The sequence below is a fragment of the Talpa occidentalis genome, unplaced genomic scaffold, assembly GCF_014898055.3.
Source record: "Talpa occidentalis isolate TD23 unplaced genomic scaffold, MPIMG_talOcc4v2.1 talOcc4.3, whole genome shotgun sequence".
Taxonomy (NCBI): Eukaryota; Metazoa; Chordata; class Mammalia; order Eulipotyphla; family Talpidae; genus Talpa; species Talpa occidentalis.
The window spans coordinates 2,622,650-2,640,904 of NW_023603184.1; the positions used below are offsets into that span (position 1 = coordinate 2,622,650).

The window sequence follows — 18,255 nt, forward strand, 5'->3', positions numbered from 1 at the left end:
AGACATTAAAAATACACACTTTTCTCTCCTTCAAATAAATTTATTGGTGAGATAAATCTTCTGAACTTGAAATATACCATTAATTTAATCAGTCTTTCATTTTTATAACAGTAACGAAGATACAAAATGTACATGAAATCAGTTTGTTGTTGTGAAGTTTTATATTACTTAGTTTTACTTTTTTTCCATCATACTACATTCAAAATCCATTTCTCATTGAAGAAAACCATGAGTTTTGATTAAGAATGTAGAGACATCATTACACTGCTGAGCGTTAAATCTCCTGGGTCAGACACCAGCTTTGTGACACAGGGCAGGTTATTTAACCTCTCTGTACATATGGGTCTTCATGCAAAACATGAATACTAACACTAGTAGCCTTATTCAGAATGCAATAAATGAGAAAATCTGGGTAAGGTTATAAACCATGTGAATAGCATATAATAAGATTTCAAAAATGGTTATTAGTAAAAAAAAAATAAATAAATAACCAGAGATCTCTACATGCATAATCAGGCCAGTTCTTGTTAAAATAGAAAAATGCAAAGGGAAAACTCAACTTCCCATGTTAAAACTGCCAGTGTGCCTCTAATTGTTAATGAAGAGATGATCAAGTTTAGAAATACCTTCTTTTCTCATGTGCTCATACCTTCTTTTCTCATGTACAAGAAAATGGTCCAAATGAGAGGGGGGAAAAAAGCGTAGTAAGTTAAGGTTATTTTTTCCATAGGTTCATTCTTTCCTCTTCTTGAGTTGGGAAATTCTGCAGCATGACTGGATAAAAGATGTGCAAACTTTAAGATGAAAGAGAAATAACATAAGTTAAAACAATAATGATAAATACAATAATTATGATGATGATCATACAACAGTGCCTAATAGAACTATGAATGCATCTTTATATATTTTTTGACCAGTAAATTATTGATCTTTTACTAGTCTGAAAATGTGGGAGAGGGTAATAAAACCAAGGTCGTACATGGAAAGGTAGGGACAGTGAATAAACAGACCACAGATTTCCAGGCCCAGAAGCTGCTAGAGGCTCTTCCAACTCCTGCCTTCTCCAGGGTACTTTCATCCATAGCCAGAGGGAGGCTAGCAAATCAGAAAAGGAGGAAGGAAACCTTATCAGTGATGTGAAAGCATCCATTCAGGGAATTCCTTTTACACAAAACCCTCCCATCTATGGAAGATGTATTATAACAGAAAAGACCGAAGCGGAAGTCCCATTATCGCTGTTTCTTCCTGTAAATAGACTCATACTTTTCTCACATGCAGAAGTCTCATGTCAGGATTCCTAATGAGAAGTTTTGTTTGGGGGAATGGAGAAGACACATAGTTGCAAAAACAAAACACAACCAAAAAGAGAAAGAGGAGGGGAGGGAAGGGAGGGGGTAAAAGAAGGGATGAGAACCCAACAGGGAAGTGTGTACAAATGCATCTTTTATACCAAACTGTTAAGTAAACTATGCTACTTACCTCTCCGAACATCTCCCTGAGTTACAATGACCATTACAGTGTATATTTTCAAGTAAGGAAAATAAACCTCTGATAATTTCAACCTGTGCTGCAGAGGCTGCGGACAGCTTCACAGCGCTACGTTCAACCCGCTGCACCACCGGGGAGGCCCTGGTCGGTCTTCTGGAATACAGAACTGAATGCGGATATGAGGGCCAGGATTTTCTGAAACAGTATTTATTCTCTTTTTTTCCTAGTGAAAATACCAGAATGATTCTGACATCTGAAAAAAATCTTAGAGTGATGTGATTTATTTAAGAATGTGGCCCTCCTGTAAGGATAGGTAACTGTCACTGTAACAGGGTGGTCTTTTGTCCTATAACATCACCACTCAGAACTGCACTCTCTAGGGTAACATCTGACTTCACTGTCTGACTTGACCACTGTTCTATAAACTCTGTGAAGACATAGCTGAACTCATATAATTCACCATTATTATTATCATTATCCTAGCACATTGTATTTAACATGCATGTAGTAGTTATCCATAATAAACTACAATATATACTTTAAAATATAGGTTGACTGCCTGATTCATTTATCAAATGAATCCAGGTCATTAAGAATTCAATTCTTTCGCTCTAAAAGAAAAAAAAAACTACATACATGTAGGGGGCCTCCCCTTTGGTACAGAGGTTAAAGTCTCACTGCTATCAAGCTGTCACCACTGTGGCACGAGTTCAATCCCAGGCCAGCCAGGGAGCAACCCACATGGCACAGAAGATCTCTCCTGTCTCTCCTGCTGCTCACCTCAGCAGTGTATTTCAGCAGATCTTTCTGTTCTGTTCCCCACTCTGTCTCTGGTGAACCCTCTTACCCACTACACCTTTGACCTACACCCCAGTTTTTACATGCATAAATAAATAAAAATAAATCTTTAAAAAATACATGTAGGGAAGATGATATAAATCTTTGAAGTCTGAGAAGATATAAAATGTGAAAATAACAAATTGTGAAAAAAGGAAAAAATAAAGGACACTAGAGAAACCAAGACAACTAGAAACAAAGCCTAGAAATAATAAATTTATTTCATCGGTATGGATTTATGGGTGGGAAGAGGAACTTGGTATCTTAGACAAAAAAAAGGAAATAATATTCTATAGGCATTTAAGATGAAATTGGTCTGGAAAATGAAGAAAGTTCCAATCTATGACAATGCAATTTGGGACATAGTGACAATTTGTGAGTAAAGTCACTGTTTCACACTGATGGATAATATAAAGACTGGATGGAAACAACAAAAGGTCTAGGGTTCAGCAGAGTGTGGAAAATACTGAACATGATTGATTTAAAAATGTTTAGGTATTGAAGGAGCTGATTAAGTTAAGTCTATACTGCCTTTAGTACTGCATTTATAAATTCAGATATAGGTGATTAGCGACCACATTAATCAGGCAGGAGGAAAATTTCCTATTAGAGAAGATTACATTTTACCTAGAGCTGTTTGAGAATAGGCTCCCTGACATGTTTGCTCTTTTTTCCCCCTTTTTACTGTCGTCTGCTTTGTCTTGTTACTCATATCCCTAATCCTTAATAAGAGCAGGAGGAATACACTTTCTGTTTTTATCCTGGATTTTTAAGATATTGGATTTGAAATATATTAGCAAAAATACAAAACAATCAAGAAAACTGGATATCTCTTCTGTATCAGTGGATTTGAAATCACTGATTTAGTATGTCCCACTTTTCAGCTAGGACCAAAGGAATGAACTGACTTCCAAGTTATGAAATCATTTTGTCCATAAATGGAATTCGCAGGACAAAATTCCCCACAGGGCAATCACATTACTTTGGTGGAATTCATGCTGGTTGGGTTTTCTGATCTTCCCAAACTTCAAGGATTACTTTTTGCTATATTTCTAATACTCTATATTATTATTCTTATGGGAAATAGCCTCATTATCATAATAACTGAGGTTGATCCTTCACTGCAGACCCCCATGTACTTTTTTCTTGGGAATTTTTCCTTTTTGGAAATATGTTATGTGTCAGTTACTCTCCCCAGGTTATTAACAGATCTCTGTGGACAAAATAGAAAAATTTCCTTTCTGGCCTGTGCAATTCAAATGTATTTCTTCCTGATCTTGGGAGCCACTGAGTGCTTTATCCTCACTGCCATGGCTTATGACAGGTATGTTGCTATTTGCAATCCATTACTCTACCCTGTCATCATGAACAACAGGCTGTGTATCCAACTGGCAGCTGTCTGCTGGACCACTTCAATTCCAATACATACAGGTTTCACTTCTGCACTCTTCACAACACCCTTCTGTGGATGTAACCAGTTGAATCACTTTTTCTGTGATGTCCCTCCAGTTGTTCAGCTTGCTTGTGGAGACACGTTAATGTTTCAGATGTTGATTTATATGATTGCTGCATTTGTTGTCACTGTGCCTTTTGCATTGATACTTAGATCTTATGTAAAAATAGTCTCCACCATCCTGAAGCTGCCATCCGCAACTGGGAGAGCCAAGGCCTCCTCAACTTGTTCTTCCCATCTCATGGTTGTGACTTTATTCTTTGGATCAGGCATCATTGTGTATATAAAACCAATCTACTCACTCAACAGGAATGGACAAGTTCTTTTCTCTTTTTTATACCATTTTGATACCCGCATTTAACCCCATTATATATTGTCTGAGAAACAAAGATGTTATGGTGGCTTTGGGAAAATTCCTACAGAAATGGATTGTGTTATGACTCAAAAACATAACTTCTTAAAAATTGTTTTCCTATTTATCACAGTCTCCATTTGGTTTTTCTTCAATTATTTTAAGAAAATGAATTATTCTAAAGAGTGATCTCATATTCTTATGTCTCATAAAATGAACAAAGCAGTTATTTTCATAGACTAAATTATTTCCAAACTTAAACCAAAGATATATCTGATGGAACACAATGAAATCATTAAAGATTGCTTGGGCCATTTAAAATATTTCAGATATTTTCTTCATTCTCTTTTTACAAAAACATGATTCATCTATATATCTCCAGAATCATTGTATATCTGCAAAGTAATAGACATCTAATTAAATCTGTTGGTCTGAAAGAATGACAAATGGCTTGATGTAACTATTGATGTTTTATTTGCTTCCCATCAATATTTCCATTATATCATTTGAAGTTTTATAAAGAAAAGAAGAATCAGATCTTGACAAGCTTAAGGTTATCAGTATGCTAAAGAAGTTGGTATTCCCTCTGTTTTTATTGGTAAATCCTCAATTAATCCTCTTAAGATGAGTTCCCATATGCAAAAGGGGACCACAGTCACTGAGTTCCAGAATTCAGTTTTCCTCTGGAATGCAACTTCATTCCCTCTCCTTTTATAGTATGAACTTAAATAACTTGTTTTTAATTTTCATGTACAGGATTTAAATGTAAGTAACAAATGATAAGTGTTGTGGGGGAGGGGAAGTATTTGAGTAACTGAAGAAAGAATTTTTATATTAAACTATTTGAATGTTAGCTCTGGGTATATGTGTTTTTATTGCCTCCAACTAGCTTCATAAAGTGGAATTTATGAAATTGGTAATTTACTCAATTACCAATTTTAAAGGGAATTTATAAGATTTACTGATAAAATAATAGCTACAGGAATTTAAGAAAGTTAATTTATATGTTAAAGTTGTAAGATTTAAAAGCCCCCCTTGGTCATCAGTTTTTCCACATCATTTCTCTTTTACATGATCTGCATTCTTAGCCCCCATAATGCTATAAAAGAAAACTCTAATAAATAGAATGAGCAATGAGAGTATTTACGAAGGACACTTCAGAAATATAAAGCATCCTAAGATACCACAGTGCACACCTCTTTGCCAACAAACTGGAAAATTGTACAAATTAGTAGAAGCAACAATCTTGTGAGAATGAATCAAAAAGAAATAGAAAACCTGAACAGCCAATTACAAGCCAAAAAAAACCCTGAAAAATAATAAAAATCTCATTCAAAAAACAGAAATCCAAGACGAGATGGATTTACTTGTGAGTTCTACATGTTCAATAAGAAAATAACACCTAGCCTTCGAAACCCCTCCCCCAAGTAGAGGAAGATAGAACGATCCCCTAACACATTCTGTGAGGACATTACTCAGTCATCAAAAGCCGTGAGGACCTCACAAAAGAACACCACAAACCAATATCCCTAATCAACACAGATACCAAATGGAGACAATTTGAGAGAATAATGTAGCTCTTAAGTCAAATGATAAAAAAAAAATACTGGACATTTAAATAACAGACAATTTGATAAAGAAATATATTTTAAAAAAGGGGAAAATCAATAAACACCCTGAGGGCTCAGAATTTAAGCAGGAGAAGGGAGGGAAAGTGACAGGGGTCACAAGATGGTGGGACAGAGGGACATCACCAGAAATAGAGAGGAAACTGTAGAGTAACCATGGGGAAAGACCACACCTCAGACAGAATGCAAGGGAAACATGCCAGCAATCAAAAAAAAAAAACAGAAAATTTAAATATGAAATAGAATCTATTTTAGTATATTAATATATTGCTTTATCTTCTTGCAAGTTGCTTTAATCACATTTTAGGAATATAGCTCTATTTACATCTATAAATCACCGATCATATGCATTCTTTTTATTTAATCCAAACATTTCCCTTATCTTTATAAAATTTACCAAAGACTCATAGCAACAATAAAATTAGCTCTACTTTTTCTTTACTATTAGTTTCAAAACTCATAACTTCATTTTCCCATCCATGCCTTCTAACACAGATAACTGGAGACTAGGTGTACTATATCCCCTTGTGCAAATTATTTTGCTTTCTTCATAAATTTTACTCCTTATTTTACTTCTGCTTATATTATTATAGTATATTTTAACTCAAGAATCAAAGATTAAACATACACACTTTCCTTTCTTGTGATCAAATTCATTTGTGAACTAAATCTTCTGAACTTGAAATATATACTGTAAATCTAGTCCATCTTTCACATGTATAATAGTGATGAAAATGTAAAATTGATAAATGTATATAAAGATAAATTATATCCCTCTTGTGATCAATGGTGTTAAGAACAAATGGAATGGTGTATGAGCCCCAGGGAATTTCCAAGTTATATTCTTTGAGGTAAAGGCATTTACCTCAAAATATTTCAATCACTTGAAATTTAATATTCTCAGATTTCATACATAGATCTAGTCCAGTGTTAGCACTGGGGACTCCTTCTACAGCCTCTCCCTATGGAGACTTCCTTTACTACCCAGAGATGAGAGGGTGGGGAGCCATACAGAGGAGTGGCCAGGGACTAATGCTCCTTATTCCCCAGAAACAGAAACTTCAGTGCATCTAATTCAGCCAGACACAGACATAGTTATCTCCTAATTACCACCAGATTATTGATCTTAAAACAAGTCTTAAAGCAATAATGTCCCCATATTGAGTAGCAGGTTGCTTCCTACCTAAGGTGAACTGTTGATTTAAGAAAATAGGAGATCAAGAAAAAATAATAGTTGAATTTATTACTCAGTAATTAAAACCAGAAATTTATATGATATGGCATTTTATTCTTTATAAAAGACCACACCATGATTTCTCTATTATATGAATAAGGTAAACAGCAATAATTTTACTTCTGCGTATTTTTTGTAGTGTATTTTTAACTCAAATCAAAAGATTAAAATATATGCTTTCCTTTCTTGTGATCAAATTCATTTGTGAGCTAAATCTTCTGAACTTAAACTATATACTGTAAATGTAGTCCATCTTTCATTTTAATAATGGTGAGGAAGATGCAAAATTGGTATGAAATCAACTTGAGTAGTGAAGATTTATATTACAAGTTTTACTTATATTCTCAGGACATTAATTTAAAAAATCATATCTTATTTAATATTTATGAAGCCTATTTATTAAATGTGGAGTTGGCATCACACCGCTAAGTGTTAGGTCATCTGGGTCATGTACTAGATTTTTGACACTGGGCAAGTTTTTTCTTTTTTTTTTTTTTAATATTTATTTATTGATTGATACAAGCACTGGGTACAGTCAGAAGTGCGGGAGGGTGAAAGGATTCACCAGAGCCAGAGCGGGGAGCAGAACAGGCAGACCGACGAAATACACTGCTGAGGGGAGCAGCAGGCCCGGCAGGAGAGGTCTGTCGCACCATGTGGGACTCTCGCCAGAGGCTGAGGATGGAACTGGCACTACAGAGGCTGCAGGCAGCTTCACAGCCCAGCGCTCAACTGCTGCGCCACCAGGGGAGGCCCACTGGGCAAGATTTTTAACCTTTCTATGCATGCTTTTTTTTATGCAAAATGTGAATAATAATGGTAACTTCTTTATTAAAATTGTAACAAATGAGAAAGTGCAAGTAAGGTTATTAACACCATGAATGGCAGGTAACAAATGTTCAAAAATTGTTAATAACAGTAAAAGTTTCTTTTTTTTTTAATAATAAATTTTATTTTTATATTCCCCATACAATTGCAGCCCCCCCATTCTGACCCCAATCCCTCCCCTCCCACCCCCGCCCCCTAAAAGTGTCTCTGGTTCGTAGTTTTTTGTTGATTTTGATTTTCACTTTCTTATAATTATTCGTTTTCCTGGTCCCTTATTTAAGTTTTCTAGATTCCTGCAATGAGTGAGACCATCCGGTATTTTTCTTTTTCTTTTTGGCTTATTTCGCTGAGCATGATCCCTTCCAGTGCCATCCATGTTGCTGCAAATTGCATGTGTTTATCTTTTTTGAATGCTGAGTAATATTCCATGGTATATATGTACCACATCTTCTTGATCCAGTCATCTATTTTTGGGCATTTGGGTTGTTTCCAAAGCTTAGCTATTGTAAACAGTGCTGCTATAAACATAGGGGTGCAGGTGTTCTTTGGAATGGATGTTTCTGTGTCCTTTGGGTAAATACCTAGGAGTGGAATTGCTGGATCATATGGAAGCTCTATGTTTAGTAGGTCCAGAAATCTCCACACAGCTCTCCACAGTGGTTGGACCAGTTTGCACTCCCACCAACAGTGCGGAAGAGTTCCTTTTTCTCCACACCCTCGCCAACATTTGTTGTTGCTAGTTTTTTTAATATGTGCCATTCTCACTGGTGTAAGATGGTATCTCATGGTAGTTTTGATTTGCATTTCCCTGATGACAAGTGATGTTGAACATTTTTTCATATGCCTGTTGGCCATTTGCATTTCCTCTTCAGAGAAGTTTCTTTTTAGCTCTTCTGCCCATTTTTTGACTGGATTCTTTTCTTTGTTGTTGTTAAGTCTCATCAGCTCTTTGCAGATTTTTGTGATCAGTCCTTTATCATTAGTGTTGGGTGCAAAAATGTTCTCCCAGTTGGTGGGGTTTCTCTTTGTTTTTGTTATTGTCTCTTTTGCTGTGCAGAAGCTCTTTAATTTGATGTAGTCCCAGCTGTTTATCTTCGCCTTCACTATCACTGCTTCTTTAACCAGATCTCTCTACACTGCCTAGTCAAGTCAGTTCCTGTTAAAAGTAGAAATGGTAATGGGAAAGTTCAACTTCCCACGTTGAAACTCTCAATGTACCTATAGTTATGAATGGAGAGAAAATGTCAAGTCAGAAAAGAAAACAATCAAAGTTTCCTTGGGATATGCCTTCATATATAAAATAAGATTTGAGTTGGACTTTTAAATATGATTTTATTTGCATTTCTATAAATGTGTATTTTTTTTATGTGCTCGAAATACAAGAAACTGGTACTGATTAGACAGAAAGCTAAAAGTAAAGCCAAATAAGATAAAGCTTTTTTTTTCTTCCAGATATTGTTCTTGGTTTGTATCCAGAAAACATAGAACTGTCTACTAATTTTAAGCTTAGTATTCCTGCAAGATCAATACCCTGTTCTTTCTTTCCTCTGCTAGTTTGAGAAAGGTCCAGTCCATGACTGGATAAAAGATGAGCAAACTTCAAGATGAAAGAAAAAAAAAATTAAATAAATATGAAAATGACCATATACCAATGCCTAATAGAACTATAACTCCATCTTTTAAGCCAAACGTTTAAATTTAGATTATGCTCTTAACTCTCAAAATAATTCCCTGAGTTATATATTACTATGACTGTGTATATTTTCAACAAGGATAACAAAGCTCCATATTTAGTGTAAGGACAGATTACAAAAATATATCCAATTTTCTTTTTTAAAAAAAATATTTTCTTACATCAGTGTTTACTTTTGTACAGTGTCTAATTTTCATTTTAAGTAACTTCACATGACATACTTTGGTCAGTACCAAATGTTAAGTGTGGTGGTAAGTACCCAGGGTGTGCTTGTTAAAATTAGTGGGAAATCATTTCCAATGTCCCATTGGCTAATATTTATAAGCCACTCACACAGGTAAGCACTGGACAATCTTTTGGAATAAGGAATAGAATGAGGGTATGAGGGTCAATATTGTCTGCAGTAATTTTGATTCCCTTTTTTTAAAAGTGAAAATACCAGAATGATTCTGTGATCCCCTCATATCTGACAAAAACCTCAGTGTAATGTCACTTCCTTATGAATGTAACTCTCTAGCAAGACCAGGCAACAATTTCCACACAGAAACTGCACTTTCTAGGGTGACATCTGACTTCCTCATCTATGTGACCACTCTATAAGCTTTGTGAAGACATGACTGAACTCATATTATTCCCCTTTATTATTTTAAATAGCCTAGCTCTTGACACAATTTGCATTGTATGGTTACTTAGTATTCATAATAACTATAACAATTACTATATTGTATACATTACCATAATGTTTGTTGATTATACAATAACCAATTTGTTATAGAATGCAACCAATATACTATTAGTAGTAAAAACTACAGTAATTACTATATTGTATATTGTATATGTAACTATATTGTATCTTGGTTAATGCGTGAGACATCTATGAAATTTTTGGGTTCATGAAAATTTAATTTTCTTTTGCAGTATAGTTTCTGAATGAGAAAGCAAACCTATATAGGGGAGGTGATATAATTTGAAAGTTGAGAAGATGTAAAATGGGAAAACAACGCTGGGTGATAAGAAAAGAAAATAAGTGACACCAAAGAAACAAAGGTAGAGATGGCAAGAGAAGAACAGGGGTGTGCACTCAATTTCAGGATATAGAACATATCACTAAATCAAAAAAGGCCCAGGTTTATGATTCCTCCTATCGATATTTGAGTCATAAACACAGAGAAGACTTAGAGAGATTTCTCTTTAGGGTGTACTGTGAAAAAGTATAATCAGATTGCAGATTTCTGTGAACTGTTTAAGATTAGTGATAAAAAAGAAACTACATTTATAAATTATAAGTTCTATCATTTGTTTGGGATTTATCTGTAGTAAGTAGAATTTGTTGTCTCAGGGGAAGATATGAGGTTGGATTTTAAAGGAAGTTAAGATGAGTTTTTTTTTTTTTTTTTAGGAAACAGAATAAGTTTCAAACACATACAATGTGGATTTAGCAGTATGTGGCAATGTGTGAAAAAGGTGTTTGTTTTTCATTAGTGAGTGGTACAAAGGTTGCATGGAACCAACAAAAGTGAGGTGGAGGATTCATCTCAGTGCAGGACAGACTGTACATACTTGATCTACAAATGCTTAATTATTGAAGAAGCTCATATGACTAAGCCTCCACTGCAGTTCTCACTGTTTCTAAATTCAGATAAGTAGAGTGTGTATTATACACAGTGTATATTACATTCACATAACATTATTTACATTGTATACATTATATATTATGTTTTGATAAAATTAGAATATAGATAGATAGATGATAGCTATTCAGGCCTCATATTAGAGATGGAAGGAGGATATGCATGTAATAACAGACTTTACCTTTAATAGGTGCCATGAGTGAACTAACTGATGAGATTTTCTTAAACTTTTTTTTTCCTTTCTGAGCTGAATTACTGCCTAAAGAGATAATTTTATGCCATTATTCTTGATATCTAAAATTTTCAATATACTTAGAGTTATTAAAATTTGAGGGAATATTATGGAACTGATGATATATTATGCAAAATTCTTATATTAGGCCACATTCTAGACTTTATGTGGACATAGGACTTGCTAAGACAAATTATTCCTAATACAAGTGCCTGGGGAGTGGCCAGGTGGGCTTAAGTGGACCAGTCAGTCAAGACTCACTGACTCACCTTGTTCCAGGGCTGCCGGAGAGTGACTCACAAGAGAAATGCAAGAATGCAAGAATAAAAAGAACAAATTAAAAGGTTCTAGGTAGAAGGGGAAAAAAGCAAATAGAAACCAAATTTATGAGGAAGGAAAACATTTCTCTTTTAGAAAAGGTTCCAGGTTACCTAGAACTGTTTGAGACTAGGCTCCCAGACATGATTTGCTCTGACTTTATTGTTCTCTGCTTTACTTATTACTGATATATCCTTAATCAAAAATATGATCAAGAGGAAAAGGGTTTCTGATTTTATATGCAGGAATTTTCAAATATTGGTATTGAAATATATTATCAAATACATGAAGCAAGGAAACTGGCATGTATCCTGTGTCAGTGGATATAAATCATTCATTTAACTTTAAATCATTATATTTTTAACCATTATACAATAATTTTAAGAAGATTTAATTTTTAAATTAATTTAAATTTCCCACTGTTTAGCCAGGTGGAAAGGATTGAATGACTTCTAAGCCTTGAAATCATTTGTTTGTAAATGGAACACAAAGGACAAACTTCCCCACTGGGGAACCACACAGCATTGGTGGACTTCATCCTGATTGGGTTTTCTGATCTTCCCAAACTTCAAGGATTACTTTTTGGTTTATTTCTGATAATCTATGCCTTTATTCTTATGGGAAATAGCCTCATTATAACGATAACTAAGGTTGATCCTTCCCTTCACACCCCCATGTATTTCTTCCTTAGGAATTTTTCCTTTTTGGAAATATGTTACGTTTCAGTGACTCTCCCCAGATTGTTAGCAGATCTCTGGAGAAAATATGGAAATATTTCCTTTCTGGCCTGTGCTATTCAAATGTATTTCTTTCTGATATTGGCAGACACTGAGTGCTTTATTCTCACTGCCATGGCTTATGACAGGTATGTTGCCATTTGCTACCCATTACTCTTCCCTGTCATCATGAACAACAGGCTGTGTGTTCAACTGGCACTTGTCTGCTGGACCGCTGCAATTCCAATACACATAGGGTCCACCTCCGTGATCTTCACTCTACCCTTCTGTGAAAATAACCAGATGAATCACTTTTTCTGTGATGTTCCTCCAATTGTTCAACTTGTTTGTGGGGACACCTTTGTAATTGAAATGTTGACTTATGTGATTGCTGTATTAGTTGTCACAATTCCCTTTTTGTTGATACTTGTATCTTATGTGAAAATAATCTCCACCATCCTAAAGCTGCCATCAGCAACTGGGAGAACCAAGGCCTTCTCGACTTGTTCTTCCCATCTCATGGTTGTGACTTTATTCTTTGGATCAGGCATCATTGTGTATTTGAGACCTAAGTCCACTCACTCATCAGGAATGGACAAATACTTTTCCCTTTTTTATACTATTTTGACACCTTTGTTTAACCCCATTATATATTGTCTGAGAAACAAGGATGTAATGATGGCATTGGAAAAATTCCTGCAGAAATGGATTATGGTGTGGTTCATAACTTCTAAAAATCCATCATATACATAACATCAATTCTTAAAAACTGTTTCTTCATTTTTTTAATTTTTTTAAATTTTATTTTTATATTCCCCATATAATTGCAACCCCCTTATTTTGACCCCATTCCCTCCTTTTCCCGCCCCCCACCCCCATAGTGTATCTCTGGTTCATAGCTGTTTGTTGATTTTGATATTTTCTTTCTTATAGCTATTCTTTTTCCTGGTCCCTTATTTAAGTATTCTAGATTCCTGCTATGAGTGAGACCATCCGGTATTTTTCTTTTTCTTTCTGGCTTATTTCGCTGAGCATGATCCCTTCCAGCTCCATCCATGTTGCTGCAAATTGCATGTGTTTATCTTTTTTGAATGCTGAGTAATATTCCATGGTATATATGTACCACATCTTCTTGATCCAGTCATCTATGTTTGGGGATTTGGATTGCTTCCATAGCTTAGCTATTGTAAATAGTGCTGATACAAACATAGGGGTGATTTATTTCTCAATAAAACTGGAAAAAAATTGTTTCTTATTTATCATAGTCTCCCTTTGGTTTTTAAATTGCTTTAAAACCCTGAGTTATTCTTACTGAGTGATCTCATATTGTTTTGTCTCATAAAATAAATTCAGCCATCATTTTCATGGAGCAATCTATTCTGAAACTCTATGTAGTATATAGAAACATCTTTAAAACACACTGTACTCATTAAAGGTTGTTACTACTTCTATTGTTGTTAAGATCTCAGAATATCATCATTATATTTGTAATTCATATGTATATTTCCAGAAACAATATATTTTCTGTAAGATAACAGACTTCTGATTAAATGCATTAGGCTGAAAGGATGACTAATATCACAAGTTTAATTATTTTTGTTTTAATCCATTAGATAACTAACATGACCTGAGCCAGAACCAAAGTAATAACAGTAAAAAATATTTTAAAAAGATATGTTCACTGTTTTATCCAAATATAAGTATAATTTCAAAATAAAATATTCCTATTTCTTAACTTTTACTTTTACCTTCAATAATGCATACATGGTATATTTACTCCCAAAAGTTAAGCCAGGTAAGTTCATATTATACTCATAAAATGAGATATTCAATATTGATTTGTTCCAACATTCCATATTTGATGTAAATAATACACATGACCCCTTAAAGCTGTCATGCTTTTGAGAACCTTAATATTCATGTCTGAGTCACTAAGATCAGCTTCAGTCCAAAAAAAAAAGCTGCAATATACATTTAATAACATTTAGTGAGTAGTATGTTCCTCCATTTCACTGTTTTCTCATAATGTAATTTTGATAGAGAATATTCCAGACCCAGTGTACTATATTCACTTGTCCAAATTCATATACATTTCTTATATCAGCCCCTATAACTAAGGATATGTTATTTCTCTGATAAATATTGCACCTTAACAACAAACTAGGTTACGCATAAGTTTAGGGGACCTACCCAGTTTCATTTATTGAAATAAAGAAATTGGTTCTAATAATTTGAAAATTGGTTTGACAGATTTCATACATATAGTCTAACATTGAGACTGTGAATGTCTCCTGCAGCCTTTCCCAATTGGGAACTAACTCCAGTCCCCAGGGATGGAGAGATTGGGGAGAAAGGGACAGAAGAGTGGTCAGGGGACTAATGCCTCTCATCCCTATTCTCCCAGAGAGTGAAGCTTCCATGAATCACTACTCCATCCTGAGACAGACTTGCTATCTCCTACCTACCCCTAATACCAGACTTTTGTGTTTAAAAATTTATACTTGCTGACAAAAGAATAGGTGTAGGATCAAGAAAGTTAAACTTATATATATATAAAGTTGTAAGATTTAAAAATCCCTATTGGTCATTTAGGTTTTCCCACATCATTTGTCTTTTACATTTTCTGCATTTTTAGTCCCCTAATGGGGTAAGAGAAAATTCTAACCAATAGAATCATTAATAAAAGAATTACAAAAGGATAGTTCAGAAATACAAAGCATCATGAGGCTACAGTGCACATCTCTTTGCCAACAAATTGGAAAATTGTGGAAAGTACTGAAAGAATATGACCTTGTGAGGCTTAATTAGGAAGAAATTGAAAACTTGAATAGACCGATTACAAGCAAAACAGTTGTAAGCATCATCAAAAATTTCATAAAAACAGAAGTCCAGGACCAGATGGAATTACTAGTGAGTGCTACACGTTCAGTGTACCTGCTCCCCAAAACAGATGTAGATGGAATGCTCCCCAAAACATTCTGTGATGTGATGGCATTACTCAATCACCGAAAGCAGTGAGGACCTCCCAAAAGAATACGACAAACCCAGTATACCTGCTGAATACAAACACCAAATGGAGGTAACTGGGGAGCATAACATGTAGCAGAGTAAGTAAATGATAAATTAACAAAGACTGGACATCTAAATTGGAGACAATTTGGTAAAGCGAAATATTAAACAAAATAAAAATCAGTGGAAATCAATAAGCACCCTAAGGGCTCAGAATGTGATCAGAATCAGGGAGGGAAAGTGACAGGGGGCACAAGGATGGTGGAGCAGGGGAGGGCACACCACCAGAAATAGGGAGGAGACTGCAGTGTCCTGATGGGAAAAGACCACACCTCAGAGTGCAAGGGAAATATGCCAGCAACCAAAAACCAAAATAAACAGAACATTTGAATATGAAATAAAATCCATTTCGATATATTACTATATTATATTATCCTCTTGCAAGTTGCTTTAATCACATTTTAGAAATATAGCTCTAATGATATCTATTAAACACTGACATTTCCCATTCTTTCTATTCAATCCAAACATTTCTCTTCTTTTTATAAAGTTTACTAAAGGTTCATAGCAGCAGTAAAATTAACTCTACTTTGTCTTTCCTATTAGTTTCAAAACTCTCATAAGGTCATTTTCCCATCCATGCCTTCTTGACTCAGATAACTGGAGACTAGGTGTACTACATCCTCTTGTGCAAATTATTTGCATTCTTAATAAATTTTACTCATGCAGTTTTCTTATAGTGTATTTTTAACTCAAGAATCAAAAGATTAAAAGTACACACTTCCTTCCCTTGTGATCAAGTTCATTTTTGAGCTAAATCTTCTGAACTTGAAATATATATGTAAATGTAGTCCATCTTTCATTTTTATAATAGTAATGAATATGCAAAAGTGATATATGTAAATAAAGATAAATTCCTCATGTGATCAAAAGACCTAAACAGCAGATGAGAGGCCATATGAACTTCAAAGACTTTCCAGGGTATATTCTTTGTGGGAAAGTCATGATGTTCAATCATTTGATCTTTAGTATCCTCAGATTTCATACATAGATCTAGTCTAGTGTTAGCACTAGGAACAACTTCTTCAGCCTCTCCACATAGAGACTTGCTCTACTCCACAGAGATGAGAAGGTGGGGAACCAGGGACAGAGGATTGGCCAGGGGCTAATGCTCCTTTTCCCCACAGACAGAACCTTCACTGCATCTAAGCCAGGCACACAGTCTTGGCTATCTCCTAATTACCATCAGATTATTGAGCTTAAAACAAGTTTTGAAGCAATAATGTCCCCCAGTGAATAAGAGGCTGTTTCCTACCTGAGGTGAACTGTTGATTTAGAGAATAGGAGTTCAAGGAAAAATCATAGTAGTTGAATTTATTACTCAATAGTTAAAACCAGAAGTTTATATGATGTAACACTCTATAAAAGACCACACCATGATTTCTCCATAATATGAAAAAGGTAAGCAGCGATAATTTTACTCCTATTTTATTGTAGTGTATTTTTTACTTGAATCAAAAGATTACAATATACACTTCCTTTTCTTGTGACTAAATTCACTTGTGAGCCAAATCTCCTAAACTTGAAATATATATACTGTAAATGTAGTCCCTAACTCATTTTTATAATACTAAAGAAAATGTAAAATTGGTATTAAAACAACTTGCTGTGGTGAAGAGTTTTATTACTAGCTTTACTATTATTTGCAGGACATTAAATTCAAAAATCCTTTCTTATTTAATATTTATGAAACCCATTGGTTAAGCATGTGGAGTTGGCATCACACTGCTGAGTTTTAGGTCACCTGGGTCAGGGAATAGATTGTTGATACTGAGCAAGTTTTTTAACCTTTCTGTGCATTTGGTTTTTATGCAAAATGTGAATAATAATGGTACCTATTTTAATCAAATTGTAACAATGAGAAAATATGAGTAAGGTTATTAACACCATGAATGGCAGGCAACAAATATTCAAAAATTGTTAATAACAGTGGAAATTTCTAAAAGCAGATCTCTCTATAATGTCTAGTTATGCCAGTTCCTGTTAAAACAGAAAATAGGCAAACTGAGCATTCAAATTTCATTTTTGAAACTGTCATTGTACTCATAGTTCTGAATGGAAAAAATAGATGAAGTCAGAAAAGAACATAAACTTTTCTTGTATATACTCTCATATATTAAATAAGGTATAAGTTAGACTTTAAATATACTTTTATTTGTATTTCTATTAAAATGTATTTATTTTATGTACTCAAAATACATGAGACTGCTACAGATGACAGAGAAAACTAGAAGTAAAGACCAATAAGATAAAGATTTTTTTTTCTTTTTTTCCAGATATTATTCCTGGCTGGTATCCACACAACATACAACGGTCTACTCATTTAAGCTTAGTATTCCTGCCACATTAATACTCTGTAATTTCTTTCCTCTACTAGATTGGGAAACATCTACACCACGACTGGTTAAAGATAAGCAAACTTCAAGATGAAAGAAAAAGAATATCAGTGAAAATAATCATCAGTTCAATAAGTATAACAATCATATAACAATGCCTAATAGAACTACAACTGCATCATATAAGATAACCTGTTAAATACATTATGCTTCTTACCTCTCAAAATAATTCCCTGAGTTATATATTACTATTACTGTATATATTTTCAATAAGGATAACTAAACTCTAATAATTAGAATAAGGACATATTACCAAAATATATCTAATTTTCTTTTTAAAAACTTTTTAAAAATTATTTTCTTACATCTGTGCTCATTTTTGTACAGTGTGCACTTTTCATTTTTAGTAACTCAGTATTAGGTTCTTTGGTCAGTGTGTT

The 18,255-nt window shown here is 34.3% G+C and overlaps 2 protein-coding genes across 2 annotated transcripts; both read left to right on the forward strand.

Annotated features, from left to right (window-relative positions):
- The first annotated feature begins 3,263 nt into the window (after positions 1-3,263).
- On the forward strand, positions 3,264-4,218 carry LOC119254423 (olfactory receptor 10AG1-like). Its single transcript, XM_037521523.1, is given in 2 exon segments — positions 3,264-4,069; positions 4,071-4,218. Coding segments are annotated over 2 exon segments (954 nt in total).
- Positions 4,219-12,173: 7,955 nt separating this feature from the next.
- LOC119254252 (olfactory receptor 10AG1-like) lies at positions 12,174-13,163 on the forward strand. Its single transcript, XM_037521367.1, has one exon. It carries the CDS (start codon positions 12,174-12,176, stop codon positions 13,161-13,163), a length of 990 nt encoding a protein of 329 aa, XP_037377264.1.
- Positions 13,164-18,255: the final 5,092 nt, after the last annotated feature.